The sequence below is a fragment of the Dicentrarchus labrax genome, unplaced genomic scaffold (genome assembly GCF_905237075.1).
Source record: "Dicentrarchus labrax unplaced genomic scaffold, dlabrax2021, whole genome shotgun sequence".
Classification (NCBI taxonomy): domain Eukaryota; kingdom Metazoa; phylum Chordata; class Actinopteri; family Moronidae; genus Dicentrarchus; species Dicentrarchus labrax.
Genome location: NW_026136706.1, coordinates 20,662,648 through 20,679,410, shown reverse-complemented (window position 1 = coordinate 20,679,410; position 16,763 = coordinate 20,662,648). Strand labels below are relative to the sequence as shown.

The 16,763-nt window shown below is 41.7% G+C and overlaps 1 protein-coding gene across 4 annotated transcripts in view; it reads right to left on the bottom strand.

The window, feature by feature from the left end:
• Positions 1-16,763, bottom strand: part of klf12b (Kruppel-like factor 12b) — a 40,184-nt gene that overhangs the window by 4,189 nt on the left and 19,232 nt on the right. For all 4 annotated transcript variants that reach the window (XM_051403439.1, XM_051403441.1, XM_051403442.1 and 1 more), the window contains 3 exons: positions 13,982-14,552; positions 10,770-10,905; positions 3,362-3,519 (listed from right to left, as the gene is read on the bottom strand). In XM_051403439.1, coding sequence (XP_051259399.1) covers positions 3,362-3,519; positions 10,770-10,905; positions 13,982-14,552 — 865 coding nt within the window. The remainder of the gene's footprint in view (positions 1-3,361; positions 3,520-10,769; positions 10,906-13,981; positions 14,553-16,763) is intronic.

Here is a 16,763-nt window from a genome sequence, read left to right as displayed (position 1 = left end):
CTGGATAGGAAGAACACAATGCACTGTCAATAGCTTGTAGATCACAGATAACAGGTACAGTCCTGTCACTGGCTACTTTACATATTTAGACCTACTCAGCTTGTGGCCATACTTTAGCCTTAAAAAGGTTGGTAACATTCTGTGAGATATAATAAGACTAGCTGAAAGCCTTTATGGCATATTATATTATCTTACTAAAACAATCATATGGTTTTGTATGATCAGAATATTTTTAGAAGGTCAGATATCACAATCGCTTTTCTATAAATAACTATCTATTGTCCATGAAAGCCCATAAAGTCGTACAAACATTTTGGTGCTTTCTGTTGCCATAATAGACAGAGGTTGTTTAAAGACCACACCAGTGTTTGTTAACGTTTTTGCCGCTTACTTGCACACACACTAGGCAAGTAAGGAGCTGAAACCTCTTTGTATTTGTTAAGTAAAGTACAGGCGCATGTATACCTAAAATTTTGCTGACCATTTTTCAATGCATGCTACAGATTTTTTTTTTTTTTGTTTGATTTTTGGATTAGCGGACTCTTGAAACTTGCTTGAGTTGTGTGTGTGAGAGTGTTCACAGTGAACATCAAGTCTTAAATTGTTAATAGGGATGCACCGAATATTCGGCCACCGAAAATCTTCGGAAATACTTTTATCACCGAAACAACACGGCCGAAACAGAAAGTTGTGATGACGCAAACAAAAACCGCCAACATGTCTGCGGTGTGGACATATTTCAATATATCTGAGTAAGACCCACAGATAGCGATTCGCAAAACGTGTAATGCTGAAATTTCAAGAGGGGGTGCATCTGCAAAGAGTTTCTCCACGTCGGGTTTAATTTATCACCTGAAATCCAAACATCCTGATTGCCATTCTGAATATGAGAAGAATGTGGCACAGAGAAGGAAAATCAATCCGAGCACGCCCACTCTGTCTGTGGCGGACGTTTTTGAAAAGGCAAGAAAGTTTTCCAGTGATGGTGCCAAGGCAAAGGGCATTACACAAAAAATTATGGAATTCATTGCCTTAGATGATCAGCCATTCTCTGTCGTAGAGGATGTGGCATTTCGTAGGCTGATTATTATTCTCATTATTCATTCATTCATTTATTCATTCATTCATTCATTCCGTTAAAGTTAAACATTTTATTTTGAATTTTATTTTATTTTATATTGTGCACTGTTGTAATGTCAGTGCTAAATAAATATTTTCATACTTTTGTAATTGATTCATTCTTTGAATTGCAATGCCTTGATTTTAGTGAGGTTAGTACAGTCATAGCCATAAATGCAATGGTACTAATAATTGGCATAATAATTTCTTTTGGTGTTTCGGTTTCGGTTTTCAGCCTTGGTTTCCTCATTTTTGGTTTTCAGTTTCGGCCAAGAATTTTCATTTCAGTGCATCCCTAATTGTTATTATCACTGCATAGTAATACAATTAAGGTTGCTTTGAAAAGTCTGCACTTTGGCCCTTTCCCTTCATTACATAGCTGAAGATAGAGAGGAAAGGGGGTAGAGAGAGAGAGAGGGGATGACATGTAGCAAAGGGCAACAGGTCAGACTCGAACCCATGGCCGCTGCAGCATGACTGAACTATCCGGGCGCCCCGAAAAGTCTGCACTTGTTACCTCATAACAATAATGGTACTTTTGCAAAAATGAATGCTGACTCAAAATGGTTAGCTATGGTAAAACATCTCAGAAAAAAGGAATTTGCAACTGCAGCCTGTGGTGATGATGCTAGACAACAAACAAGTGTGCGCTGTCTGCTGTAGTGGCAATATTGTTTCATCATTCTCGTTTACTGTAAACAAAAGAAGACTTCTTTTCCCTTAAGTACTATCTTGTTCACCATGAAACAGAACGAGCACATGCTATAATACATCCTGTCAGCTTCAACATTTGTAAATGTAAGAAAGTTAATTTCACAATTTCACTATGAAAAATTAATCACATACAGTTTTTAAGTTAAGTAATGGCGTGCTTCTCTATACAGTGCTGCTCATGCTTACACACTTGCACAGGTCATCATGATGTCACACAGCAACATGTGATCATATTCCATTTGGCTGTATCCAGTGTGATACGTGGTATGATGGTTGTGTCAATATCATCCATCTAGAGCTTCTACTTAAAGCACACAATGAGCCATCAGGAAGTCTTCACGGCAGTCACTACCACGATCTTCATCTCCATTATGGTTACAGAAAGCCCCGTCATGTTCGTAAGTAGGTTATTATGAGAAACTGAGATGCCTACCCTTCAAATGTATTGTGATCATATATAATGCCTTGGATCGTCCATATTATTGGTCGGTCAAACCTCAAACCTAAACTTTTGTATATATATTTATACCTGCAGTACATAACACATGTGTAATGTTTTATAAGAGCAGTTGAACACAGTTAATAATGAACTGTGATGTCTTATATCAGTAGTCTTTACTACTATAAATATGTGTATAATATGTATAAATATACACAAGTTTAGGTTTGAGGTTTGACCGACCAATAATATGGACGATCCTAGAAGTTAAGGGGGTCATTTTTTAAGCACTCCTTACAAATAAACATACATTTCTGTCAGTATCATAATAAGTCAGACAACTTTAATGGGTTTCTCGTGACCATGGTCTCAGGTTTAAGTTCAGCTTTAAGGATTCTTTATTGACGTCTGGTTTTGGTTTTGTGCCTATTTGGATTTAGGTCTGGCTAATTTTCCATGACTGACTTTTGTCTTCCACTCAAACTACATGACGGTACAATATACAATAATATTGCGTATTGTGATAAAAAAAATTGGGGTAATCGGGATAATTCTGAATATCCTCACATGGCTTTTATTTTGAACAAGGGGACAAGGGGGAGCCAGCATCTTTCCAGTCAGTCTGTCGTATCCCCCCCTAAAAAACAAAACTTAAACCGGACATGTGGAAATAATATAGATTCCAAAATGAATAACAGGGATGTGACTGTGATGCAATAAATAAAAGTGTTTCTTTACAAAATAAGTTAAGTGATTACAGTCCAGAATACAGTCCTACATTGATTTCTCCAATGCCTACATCTACCTATGCTAATTATTTATTTCCACATTTAGAATGAATTATGTGCACTTTTTGTCTTTTTTCTTGTTTTGTGGTTTGTTGCTCAAATTGCTTTGCTCTTACTCTGTATGTGGCATTAACCTGTTTATTAAAATTTGACTTTATCAGTTGTTCAGAGTGACTCAGACTCTAAGGTGGTTTTCCTTGCAGCCATGGCACAATATTACCTAGATTACACGTTTCCGAGCCCATGGCACTGGGTAACACAAACAAGTCAACATAAAACAAACACACTCAGACCTACTGACCTGTATGCGTCCTCCGGTGTGCTTTTAAATGGGAGCTTTTGGTGTACACCTTATTGCAGCCCTCGAAGTCACATCTGTGGATTCTTCTCTTTTTGGAATCTGGTGACTCTGACCTCCGGGGGCGCCGTATGCTGTCAATACTGAACGGGGACATGGAACTGCAACAGGAGAATAAAAGTATTATTAGACTGTGACGATGACCTTGCACAACAATATGGGGCGCACTAAGTTTTCAGTTTGTAGTGGGTTTATACTGAAAAAGCAACAAAATAAAATATGCCGAAAAGACTCATTATGCATATTTAAAAGAAAAAGAAAAAATTCCTGAATGTGCTGTTGATAGACACTGTTCTCACACACTGCAATGTGCAAACAAAACTAAGGAGCTGCGCATGGCGGCAAAAAAAAACCCATTTCACTGTCTCTTTGTGGAGTTTAATTGGCAGTGTCATTGCAGCATTTCACATTGTTATACTGTGAGATAACCCATGCATTAAAAAGATGGCTTTTTTATTGTAATGGAATTTTGATTTATGCAAAAATAAAAAGTACTGCTTCTTTATTCCTTCTGTTGTCTGCTCTCTTTTCCCTGTAGAAGCAGATCATGGGTTTCTGGCACAACTTCACTTACTTTCAAGGTGCATGGAGAAGGGGGGGAAAAGTCCAAGAGGCCAAAACTCCAGCATCACTTGGAATTTTACACATTTTAACTTGTGGCCTTCATCAGATTCATCATGAAACACATTACAAATAACATTTAAACAGGGTCGGACCCTACCTTATTTAAATATTGTTTCTAATGTGTTCACAAGTCAAAACTTGTTGGTCTAACAATAAAGTTGGTCTATATACTACAAGTGCTGCTGGACTTTTGACCTCTTCTGCTCTCCTTTCCCTGCCATACTACAGTAACTCTAACACTCCCTCCTGCCCTCCAGTAACCGCCTGTCATGCCATTCCCATCACCTGACCACCCCCTCCCACCTGCTCACCTGTTCCTCATTTCCCTTATTAGTCTTGCAGTATATATACCAACCCATTTCCACCATGCCTTTGCCAGATTGTCTAGTTTGCATCCGCTCCAACATTCTAGCCTTTGTTCTGCCTGACGCACTGCCTGATCCATTTCTTGATAAGTTTCCCTTTTCTGATTGCCGACCTGGTTCTGACCTCCGCCTGTTCATTGACTGTAATGATGTGTAAATGTGAATGTCTATTTTAACCTGTCTGCCTGGGAGTTTTGTGTTCAAGCTTGCTGTTTTTCTGAGCCACACTACAGTTATTTGTAGGTCATTGAATTGATTGTTTAAGAGGTGTTTAGATGCATTTGTGTATTTTGGATGTGAGATTAACTTTTGTGCTGAGCTGCATGTTGGTAACCTGTGTGAAGAGTTTTGAAAGTGAACTTGAAACTTGAAAGTGTAGAGAAATGCATGTAAAAACTGTAACTGACTTTGACAATATATAATTTTTAAAACCGTTAGGTATGTAAATTTTTTGTATTCATTAGATACCAACTGCAAAAACAATATACTATAAATATTAGTATATAATACAGAGAATTGCCATGTAAGGTAATAAAACAGTATCTTTGCCAGCAGGTGGCAGTGCAACACTGCTGTCCAGAAAGTCTGAGGCAGCAGATGAGGTAAGAAGGCTGGTATTCCTATTGCTTCAATACTTTCATCAATCAAAGGTGGACGAATAAAGCAGTCTTATTTTTCAATGTTGTTCAGTGGGGTTAATGACTGAGTTATTTCTGTCATCGATACACTTTGGCATGACATTTCCTCTCCAATAACTAATCAATATCACAGTTGATTATATAATTTATCACAGTGAAACCCAGTAGCAAAGTATGTGTGTGTGCTCTTGCATTGAAGTGCCTGTGTGAGTATTTGCAGTGTACTTCTGTGATATATCTGAATCATCACTTCTCTGAATATAATGCTGTACGTACACACACACACACACACACACACACAGAGAGAGAGAGAAATGAACAAAAAGAGGGTAGGATTGTGGTAGATGGTCAGTGGCCCATGTCTCAACAGTGATTGTCGAGTGTGAAACAGCGAGCACCTTTCACACAGCGATAAACACATGACTGCTGCACACACAACAAATGGGCAAGGAAGAAAAGGATACAGCAGAGACAGAAAACAAGAACATCTCTGTTTACTAGAGGGGAGGAGTAAGATCTGTGGGATATATTTAACTGTCAGCAGTGCTAGAGCGCAGTTGCTTTTCTTTCAGGTCCCAGAGTCTCTGCTGTGGATATTGTGAAACAGGTAAGAGGGGGGTGAAGGGGCTAAAGAAGGAAGGAGGGAAGAGTTTGAAAGGAACAGCTTCTGTCGTGTTAGAGGGATTTGAAAGAGGAGCAGGGGCTGCCAGACGGGCCCTCCAGTGAACTGTCTCCACCACACACAACCTACTTCCTGTCTCTCTGTGTTTCACCGAAGCATGATTTTGTCAGACGCAGACTCAGATTAACACACGTACACACAGGCAACACAAATAAACAGAAATACAGAAAAAACACACATATATACAGATCACCTGTTGCTCTTGGCGTACAGCCAATCTGAAGCTGTACAGGAAATGAGCACACGGGTCAGATATGAAGTAGACTCTCTCTCTCTCTCTCTCTCTCTCTCTCTCTCTCTCTCTCTCTCTCTCTCCACAGTGTGTGTTTAAGTTCAGAAAATATCGTGCTGCAATGTGATGTCAAAACTGAACATTTAGACATAAGTTTATTCATAAAGGGGAAACGGTACATTTTCATAAGAAAGGATTGCTAAGATTAAAAGGCCATCTAATAATCTAACTGTGTGTGCGTTTGAATGTGTGTGTGTGTGTGTGTGTGAGTTCAGGGTAGTGAAGAGGAGAGGCAGGATTAACAGTGGAAACAGTCTGAGCTCAGACATCTAGCAGATGAGGCGGATGTTTACATTCTGACTTCATCCACCAAGTGACTCCATGATTATGATATAATTTGGGAAGGTCTGAGTACAACAGCTTCTAAAACAAAGAACGAACGACGACTCATTACTCGTAATAAAATAATTCATTTCATGTGCAACAACTGCTTCTCCGCTGCTGCTGTCATCGTCACTACTCCGTCTCAACAGCACAGTGACAGGTTTTTAGGTTTAATCCATTCTGGGTAATTTCACAATATGAGACGTGCTACTGATTCAGTCCTTACAGAAACACACAGGGTTTTTTAAGGATCCCTGTGATCAGAACTCATAGAGAAAATACAATTTAAGCATTAAAATATACACAAACAAGTTAAAATAAAGAAGTATAGCAATAACTTTTAATCTGAACAACTGCTGACTAATCAGCTAGTCAGCCGACAGAAGACTGACCAATTATTTCAATAATCTATTTACTGTTTAAGTCATTTATCAAGAAAATACTGCCAAACATTTGCTGATTTCAGCTTTGCCAATGCCAAATTTTCTGCTTTTTTGAATTTCTGACATACTAAATAGTCAAAAAGATAACAGGGTTAATTAACAATTAAAATGATTAGTTGCAGCCCTAAATACAAGCATCAATTTCAAGTTTTACCATGTTGTTCTTGTCATGTCCTTGTTCGTAAAAAAAAAAAATGTTTTAACTGTAGCTGAAGGATTTTCATGCCTCTCTGTGGGCAGAGAAGATTTCACCACTGCTGGTCTATTCTACTTAGCTCCTGAAAGATATGTGTTTAGTTGCTATTTATACCAGAAGGCTTACTGTATGTGTAAATCCATAGTATCACAAGATCACTTCTGCTTACACTTGTTTCAACTGGCAGGTTTAAACCAGCAAAATCAACAATGTCCAACCAGAGACGGACTGGTTCACACTTAATGTATTCTTATGTGTAATTAATAGCTGTAACTAATAGCTTTCTCAATTAATGACACAAAAATGTGACAAAACAAGTACATACAAAGTTATGAATAGGGTGTATTTATTGGCCTAAACAATATATCTTTATGTCTCATCTCTTGCTATATGAATCCTAGCTGTGTTGTGAGAAGTACTTTGTTGTATGTTCTCATGTAAGCCCAGTGGCAAACTCACACTGCCTTGAACCCTGTGTCACCACCACGTCCCGGCTGTGTGAATGTGTCTGTTTGTGTCTCCAAAAGCAGCAGAGAGAAATAGGAAGTACAGCTGAGAGCGATTTCAAACAGAGTTGACCTCTGTTTTGGTTCCTTTGTTTCCCCTTTTTTTCCCATCTCTTTATCCGCTGCTCTGCGCGAGCATGACACGAAGAGAAACAGCAAGGGAGGTTGTGTATGTGTGTCACCTGTAACAGGGGTTTCCCACAATGAAAGCACAATACATGTTTTTTTTAACTTCTCATAGGAAACAAGGTCATGACAACGAGCTGGTTCAACACAGCAACAGAGCTACATGTTCTCAAACGGACCTGCAGTAATAGTGGATTTATCAAGAAAACAGGAAAGGGAGTGTGTGTGACTATGTGTGTGCGCACTGGAAGACTGCCCACTGGGCATTCCTGTACCTGTCCGAGGACACTACCCCTCCCCTCCCTCCACCTGCTCTGCTCCGTGGCCCCCAGGTCCTTGGGGACCAGCCAGACTTCAGCAGAGACAACCCTTCCAAAACAAGCCCCTAAACCCAAACACACACACACACACACACACACACACACACACACACACACACACACCTTCTCTCCCTCTCTGCTCTCTCTCTCCAACTGTCTTCCTCTCTTTCACTCGTACTCTCCCACAATAGCCTATCCACCCGTCCCCAGGGAAACGCATGAATATGGAGGAGGCTGCCCAAGAAGCACATGACACACACACACACACACACACACACACACACACACACACACACACACACACACACACACACACCCACTCTGTCTTTCTATCTCACTCTCTCCTTTCACTCATTTATTTATATATGGATACCTGGATTGGAAGCTGCAGGCACTCCCATCCTCCGCCCTTACACTTCTCTTCTCTGACGCTCTCTGGATGACTGCTTGTGTAAATGTGGCTACTAAATTACATAAAGCAGTTCTTTCTACACTCACACTGCACCCGTTTAAATGAAAAGAAAAGAAATACAGCGACACAACGGACTGATATATTTCAAAGAAGTGCCATCAGCTTCTGTTGCAGTGCAGATGTCCTCAGAGCGCATGTGTTGTGTCAATACAGAATGCACATTCTTCCTCGATGTGCCCAAATCGGCGTGTAACTCAAGAAGACTACAGACTGCTTTGTTTTTCACAGACAAACATGCAAGTCTGTGTTCCTGTTGACAATGGCTGACCTCCTTCTGGAACCAGCTGTTCTGTCCACTGTGCAGAAACAGAAACACGTGCATGCACACAGTACAAACACACACACTGGAGGATTAATACTTACGGACGTGCACGCATACTTTTTCACATACACAGCACGCACACAGGAGCACAGTTTTCCACACAGCACAGTCTGCACTTTGCACACAGAGAAGTGAGTGTGTGGGCAGGCCCTGGCAGGGCATCGCTAAGCCTGGCTGGTGATTTCTCTCCATAGTGAAAGCTTGGGCAGTGAAAGGTTGGATCCTGCCAACCCCTGTTCTCCTCTGACCACCCGGTGCCCACGTGTGGCACTCAGGGGCACGCCTGTCCCTTTCAATAACCTGCATCGAAACCTGAGTCCTCCAGTGAGTGTCTGTGTCTGTGTGAGTGTGAGAGTGTGTCTTGCCTGAAACATGGCAACCTCTAGTTGTACCACTGAACAAGCACAGCCAGAGAACTAGTTTCTACCACAATGTGTTGCACAGTGCTACCACAACAACTCTCTTTAGTTTCGTTACTGTAGATGTTCACACAGGTAGAAGTACACAAACAATACAATACAGTGTCTTGCACACAATGTCAGCTCCGTAAAGTGGACTGTTACCACCAAAACACAGCCAGCTGGGACTGGGCTACCGTCAGCCTCAGCCTTGTTAATGTTGCTTCATCATTAGCAGGATTCTCACAGAGTCTTGGAATACTTTCCTTACAGTTAGTCTAAATAAAAGTCCTATGGGCATTAACTTGAGTCTGGCCAGGCGGCTAGTTATGACTGTTCTGGTTTTACGGGCAGCAGGGGGAGGAGGGCAGGGGCAAGCCAAATGTTTCTCTGTGTCTGATTTCCTGTTTCTGATCAGGATACTGGTAAGCTGTCATCCACTGGAGAGGGAAGTCTTTTCATTCAACACAGATGGACTGGCACCACAGGAGTTGCAATGTCTATAGGCCGAACAGGCCATAAAGTATGTCTGAGCCATATGCAGTCAGGTATATAGATGCACACACCCACGCAGATACATCCAAATGTGCAAGAGCAGTTACAAAATCACACAGATATGCACAACACTAGGTTTTACAATTGGTTTATATATAAATAATGCTCTCAAACAGGGTGACTAACAATGCGTAATGTCAGGGAAAACATTTTAAATCCCTGTACTTTGAACTCTGTAATGCCATGTGAGAGCTCTGATGTTTCAGCTTAATGTGCGTTGTACTTTTTCAATTTGTACAGTTTATACAAACTTTCTAAAACTTTGATGTTGTTAATTTTTATAATCCCTCCTCAAATAGCCATTCCTCCTTCAAATTTGGAATGTTCTTTATATTTGAAGCTTGATAAACAATGGCTAATGGCAGGGGGAAAAGTGACTATTAGCACTGCACCCATGTAGCAGTTATTTCTACACTGTGCACTACACTCACCCAGTGTATACATTTTGTACTTTTTATTTTATAACACTTTATTTTATTCTATTTTATTTTATTCTCTTTCTTTAGTCTTTGCACTATATTCCCATGTACAGCTGTGCCAATTTGAATTTCCCCTACGTGGGATCAATGAAGGATCCCTTTTATCTATCTTGTCTTATAGTGATGTGCCTATACATGTAGTCTAAGATCTTAGAATATTTTTTCTCAAAAAATGCCCTCTATTATTAAACTGTTTCAAATAGACGTGACATTTTATGCTGCCTTCATGTTGTTTTTCTTCTATATGGCTGGTGAGTAATTACAAGGTGCGATAAAGCATTTATTTGAATAAACATGAAATCAGTGTTGGGTAGTAACTGATTGCATGTAATCGGGATTATGTAATCAGATCAGATATATTAAAAAAATCACTCTACCAATATATATAATAATTACAAAAAAATGTCATTTAATTTGTATGCAGTAACTGATCACATTTCAGAGTAATCCCTCCCAAACACCTTCCTGTGACATGACAGCACAGAAATAACAGCTTAAGACAAAGAGATACAAAGATTTCTTTAGAGCCGTAAGGGCCAATAGGGGAGAAAGAAAATCAGTTTAGAGATTCAACATATCCCACACACATGCACAGATCATGATACTCACTCTTGTACGGCGCGGGCTATAGACAGCGCAGTGGAGCCAGTCTCATTAACACTGTCCAAGGTCACGTTTGGCAGGTCGTCGTCATCGCTGTCACTTTTGATCTGCCTTGGCGACAGGCCGTTGGGGTCTGTGTGTGCTGCGAGGACGGGACACAGACAAGGGAGTCAGTGGGAACATTTGTGCATTTGTTGTTAAGTGTGTGTGTGTGTGTGTGTGTGTGTGTGTGTGTGTGTGTGTGTGTGTGTGTGTGTCCAAGTTAAAAGTATGTGTACATGTATGAGGGCCACTCTGCTGAGCACTCTCAGTTCCTCTGCATGTGCAACTGACAGAGAATCATATTCATGGTAATGACAAACTTTCACATAAAAGGCCTGAAGACAACTCAAAAGTCTAAATCCATCCATTCGCTGCCGTATTCTCTTCACAGAACATCCTGATAATTAGCAAGCTGGCTTTGTCCCATCTTTGATTCTTCCCTTTTGCACAGTAGCCAAGAAAAAACACGTCAAACATTTTACTGGCCAGCATGCTATTAGCCATTGGCCCTCTGAGCCAATGAGCACAGGGGTCCGTGTCTTTTGAGCTGCATGACAAAGTAACATCTATTCCACAAGTTGTGACAACTTCTCCCCTGAACAACTCATTGGATATATTGCCAGAGCCTGCAGCCATTCTGTCATCTCTGTCTCCATGGACACTGGCTGCGTACATCCTGGATAGCTCAAGAGATGCATGTAAAAAAAAAAAATAATAAAAACCTGCCAGAGAATGCTTGTCATAGAAAAGTTCCAGGAAATCCACTCAGTTAAACCCTGATTAGGTTATATAGTAATTTAGAAAAACATGCAAAAGAAATGCAAGAATACACAACTTGGGAACTGCGTGGCTAACAATAACTATTCTTTATTCTGACGATGTAATCCTCGCAAACACGAAATATATTGTGATACACTTTCCACTGAATTCTGTAACATCCCCAGTTACTGTTAGCCTGGTGCTTTTATAAGCTATCAGGACTTCACCCCCTCTGCCCTCTCAGCCGAGACTGTGGCCATAATGGCCCATAATAAGGGTCTACAGTTAGGAACAGACATGGTGTTATTGCTGGGGGGTGGGGGGCAGAAATAATACTGTAAGTCTGGCTGAGCCTTCGCTTTTAAAGGTTTCTAACTGTTGACGTAGACTAAAACATGCAGAGTGGTCACCAGCTCGCCTACCCTATGGAAAACCTGTAATTAGTTCGAAATGCATCGTGTGTCGGAGAGGGGTATTTTGAGCGAGGGACACAAAGGAGGAGTGGTGGAGAGGTGGGCAGAGCACCGGATTTCTTTCTTTCTCTCCTGTTGTTTCCAGTCAAGCCCTGTTTCCATGGCAACCTCCTGCCGGAGACAGGGAGACAGCAGTGAAAGGAAGGGTACCCGCCCTCTCTTAGAGAGGATGGCCAACCTGTGTGTGTGTGTGTGTGTGTGTGTGTGTGTGTGTGTGTGTGTGTGTGTGTGTGTGTGTGTGTGTGTGTGTGCATGAGGGTGAGTGGAAGTGTGTGTGCAGTGCAAGTGTTTTTGAATCTATGTTGAAAGCTTCAGTATGACAGAGACTTGCATCATTGCACATGGTTGTTGGGTTTGTATCAAGTCAGGCAAGGAGATGCAGGCTCTTGACCCTCACATTAAACTTTATACGGGGGGAATGGGCTTTAATTTAATGACTCCCCTGATGTTGACAACTTATTTTTCCGGCCATCAACCAATAATGACACTTAAAAGGTAAAACTCAGAAATATGACATCTTGTAGCACTTATTTCATGTGACTTTGACTGTGGGAATTTGTATGTAAATCTTCTCATTACCGATAACTCACATTAAGTGCAATAAATAGTTAAGTGTTCTGTTTGTCTACTGGTTGCTATCTCATTAAAAGTGACTGTATCCACCCCACCCAACATTCAGCACTCATTCACCCCATTTCCTTTGTGCTTGGTGCCTTCGGAGCTGGGCAGAGCTGATGTTGGACTGATGTGTATATGTGTGCGTGCATGATCTTCAATATCCATCCACACCCTCTTATGCAAGTCTTGTTTTTCCTGTGCTTCCTCCTTTTCTCTCCTCTCCTTGGGAGCAGACATCCAAAGTTTAAAACGCCCATCTCTAAGGGGACCACCCCACCCAGCCGGCCAAGTGTCTGTCTGAGCACATGCTCTAATTACACATCTCTATTTGTTTGCTTGTACGTACAGTACAGTACATGCACTGCTGTGAGTTAAGTGTGTCTGTCCATCCTGCAGGGAGTGACAAGAAGCAACCTCTTTTACAACCAACAAGTTGCCCTGTGTGCGCCTCAGAGCTGGACAGAAACACCTACTGTAGGCTCACTCCCAGTGGTTGGCAGTAAAACCACACCCAGAGAGAAAGCCAATTACACAGTCTAGGCCAGGCAGGCAAAGTATAGTACTCAAAACTGACCCAGATATCTGCTTTTTGATAGAAAGAAAAGGTAACAGGTGTGGCCCTGTTTACCTGCACCAGAGGCTATTTAAGACCGCCAAGCAAAATCTCTGTCAGTTAAAGACGGGAGAGCCTTTCAACTTGTAAACCTCGTCTTCACTCTGAACATTATCACCTGAGGGTCTGTCTCTAAAAGAACGTACACACAATCTCAGCTTTCACAGCATTGTCTGTAAGTTCTTTGACTGAAGACAGTAGGACATGTGGGCAGATAAATATACCATAATAAAAAGCTTGTCATTGGGATATCTCAAGCCATATCACATACTGCAGGTATTGCAGCTACTTCTTCATTGCCTGATGAACCTGTGTTTGTCATCCCTTGTTTTCTGAGTCAGATAACAGCCTAATCATAAACGGACCATTTTTCAGGTTTCCTATGGAAATATTTGGCTTTTCATTATTTTGAGATGGTCGACAACTGACAATGGAAAATATTCAACCCAATTGATTTAGGTGAATACTTTTCATAAGAAAATTGATTTATAGTTTTTCAGTAGCTTCTGTTTCTATGTAAAACTAATATAACCATGAAGCAGCAGCATAGTTACAATGCATCAGCAGTTGCTTTACAATTCCATTAATGCTTAAATAACTGCTGCTGCTGCTTTGAAATGACAGTGTTCCTAACTCGGATTGATGAAAGAAGTTCAATATAATATCCCACAAGCCATACAAATATGGAGTAAATTCGGGGAGCATGTTCTCACCTTTGCCCTGTTTTTTGACCTCATCCAGCAGAGGTAGCATGATGGCATTGTTGAGGCTGGAGGGTGATCGAACGGCAGTGGTGTACATGAGAGGCAGTGACTGTACCACAACTGGGATGCGGTGAACATGGCTGGCCAGCTTTCCTGCTCCCTGCAGGCTCAGAGGGCTGGATGGAGGCGGCGGCACAGAGTGCAGGATGTGCAAATACGGCTGACCTCTCACCCCGCTTCCGGGGGCAACCAGAGGGCCTGGCGAGAGCAACGATGAGGCTGAGGTGATAACCGATGGAGAGGAGGAGGAGGAGGAGGAGGAGGAGGAGGAGGAGGAGGAGGATGACGACGATAAAGAAGACGGGGAGAAAGCAGATCTGAGAGGGGAGGATGATGAGGTGGTGGTAGGGGTGGTTGATGAAGAGAAGGGGCGGGGTTTGTTGATTGACAGGTCGACGGGCTCGGTCTGCGTGTGGAAGTGCAGATCTTGGGCGAGCAGGTCTTCTGGAGGTTCGTCTTTAACTCTCGTGAGGAAGAAGGGGACGCCGTCCATCGCAGAATAAGGGCGCACTTTAGGTGACTGTGGGAGTGAAAGAAGAATGGATGTTAGATTTTTTCTCCACTGATTAATTTTTTATCATTTGAATGCCTTAGAAATGCACTGTGCTGCCACACATAAACAGGGAAGAAAGAAGTAAGTGCAACAATCTGTATACAATTAATCTATTTATGGCCAGAAAGTGATACATGAATTCAGGACAACGATGATTGTTTTTGTGGCGGTATTTAGCTCCAGGAATACGGCATGATAGAGATATGTCATAAATATAAATGCAGTGACATTTATTGAGAAAGGAGCAGTTCATTTTCTCATGTTCATTCAAGCATTCAACTCCTCCCGTGAGTATGATGTCATACGCAGATGAAACGCAGGGGAGTAAAGATAGCGTCTCTCTCACTCGCCTCCTTTCTCCGTACACACTCTCTCTCTTTTTTGTCTTGGCGTGGGTTGCTCTCTCACTCTTTTCCTCCTGTTTTCCATCACTCCCACAGAATCGTAGCTCTCTTGGCTCCCCCTTGTATCTCTCCTAAATCTCCTTTGTGACGGTGGAAAAACATCATATGGGCTCAATTTCCTGACCGTCTCTCTCTGTCTCTCAGCGATGGGCCTCCTAAGGCCAACGCTGGTGGCTCAGTGTATCCCTCAACACATCTTTCACTTAACACCAAGCAGACTGTAACACAACCACTCCATCTGTCCGCACGAGTTTCAGGAACCTGTTTACTTGGAAAAGATAATGAAGAACATACACAGTTGAAAAACGACACTCACCCTGCTACTAGCTATTTGTTTCCCCTGGACTCCCATACTTCGGACCTTCTTTGATAACGCAATTTTTGTTATAATGTCAAATGAGCCACGTTACATGTGATGTAGCAGATCTAGACTGACTATGTTCAATGTGGGAGGGGAGTGTGTGGTGAGCAGTGTTGATCCTCACAGTGGAGTTTTTCAGAGGCTGAGTCACAGTTAGGGCCATCAGGGAGCGAGCACATCCAGGATTTTTACTAATCGTACAGGAAAATCTCATTAAAGTTAAGGGAAAAACACAAACTCGCACCCCAATCGCAGCTGCAGCAGATATGAAAAATGCTCTGCCCCATGGATTTTCATCCTCGCTTTTGTTTTTGAGACTCACATTTCTTTCCCCTTATGTAATGCTGGCTGAGAGTGGGTCTGTGGTGAATTACGAATTTTTCTGAGTAGTGTGTGTTTGTGTGTGTGTGTGACTGTGTGTTCTTTTATGTAGTAGCCTTACTATTTTTACTCCAGACTTGTATACTCGTTTTCGGCCTACAGGAAATGTTACGACCCCATGAATCAAATGTGCTTCCCCCCCACGTAACTCCTCCTCAGTTGGAAAACAAACCCTAACCCTATGAAAAATGCCCTCAGATGACCCCTGGACCCTGGTGGGGTTCAGCTCAGGGTCAGTGGTGTCAGGTCTTGACATTATCTGTGCATAATGGCACATTATGGTCATCCCACCCACAAAGCATTTTTAGTGGGGTTTTTACACAATTTTGGCATTTTTGGGAAAATAATTAGATGTTTATTTTTGTTGTGCTGTGGTGAAGAAATCAGCATGGCTCCTTCGTGGAAACTCTTTCTAGTCGTACAGCTCAGTCAGACGCACTTCCCTCAAGGAATTGACCATTTATAGCAAATAGTTATAAAGTTACATTTGTCAGAAAGGTCACTGCTCTTTGAGGGAGCTATCAGAATATCCAAGTGACAATGAGAATTCTGCTGGGGGAACTAACACCCCTTAATAAAGACATTACATACATAACTATCAGATAGCAAGGTCAAAAGCTTCAACACAACAGGAGGAGGCTGCAGCAGCAAATGGCATTGGCATGAGGGTCTTGAGAATGAGAGGTGTCAGGTTTTAATGGCTATGCTGTACACCTTTAAGGATATGATTGGATCTTAGAAGTCAGCTGGTAGCCGCACAGCTAATGAATGAGCCACTGATGGTAAAGCATGAATGAAGCAGCTGATGGAAATCAGCTGATGCTGCCTGAATTGATCAGAGCTCCATTTTTGAGTTGCAAATGCCCATTGTAGAGTTGTTTTGTCCACTCATAAAGCTGAGTCATGTCCCTACGGTGACTGTTAAGTTATAACTCTGCTGGGTGGAGACTCATATAAATAAATAATGAATTGTGCTCACTATTAGTCTTACAACATCCAAATGCTCAAAAGTCATAGCAACAGATTTCCTTT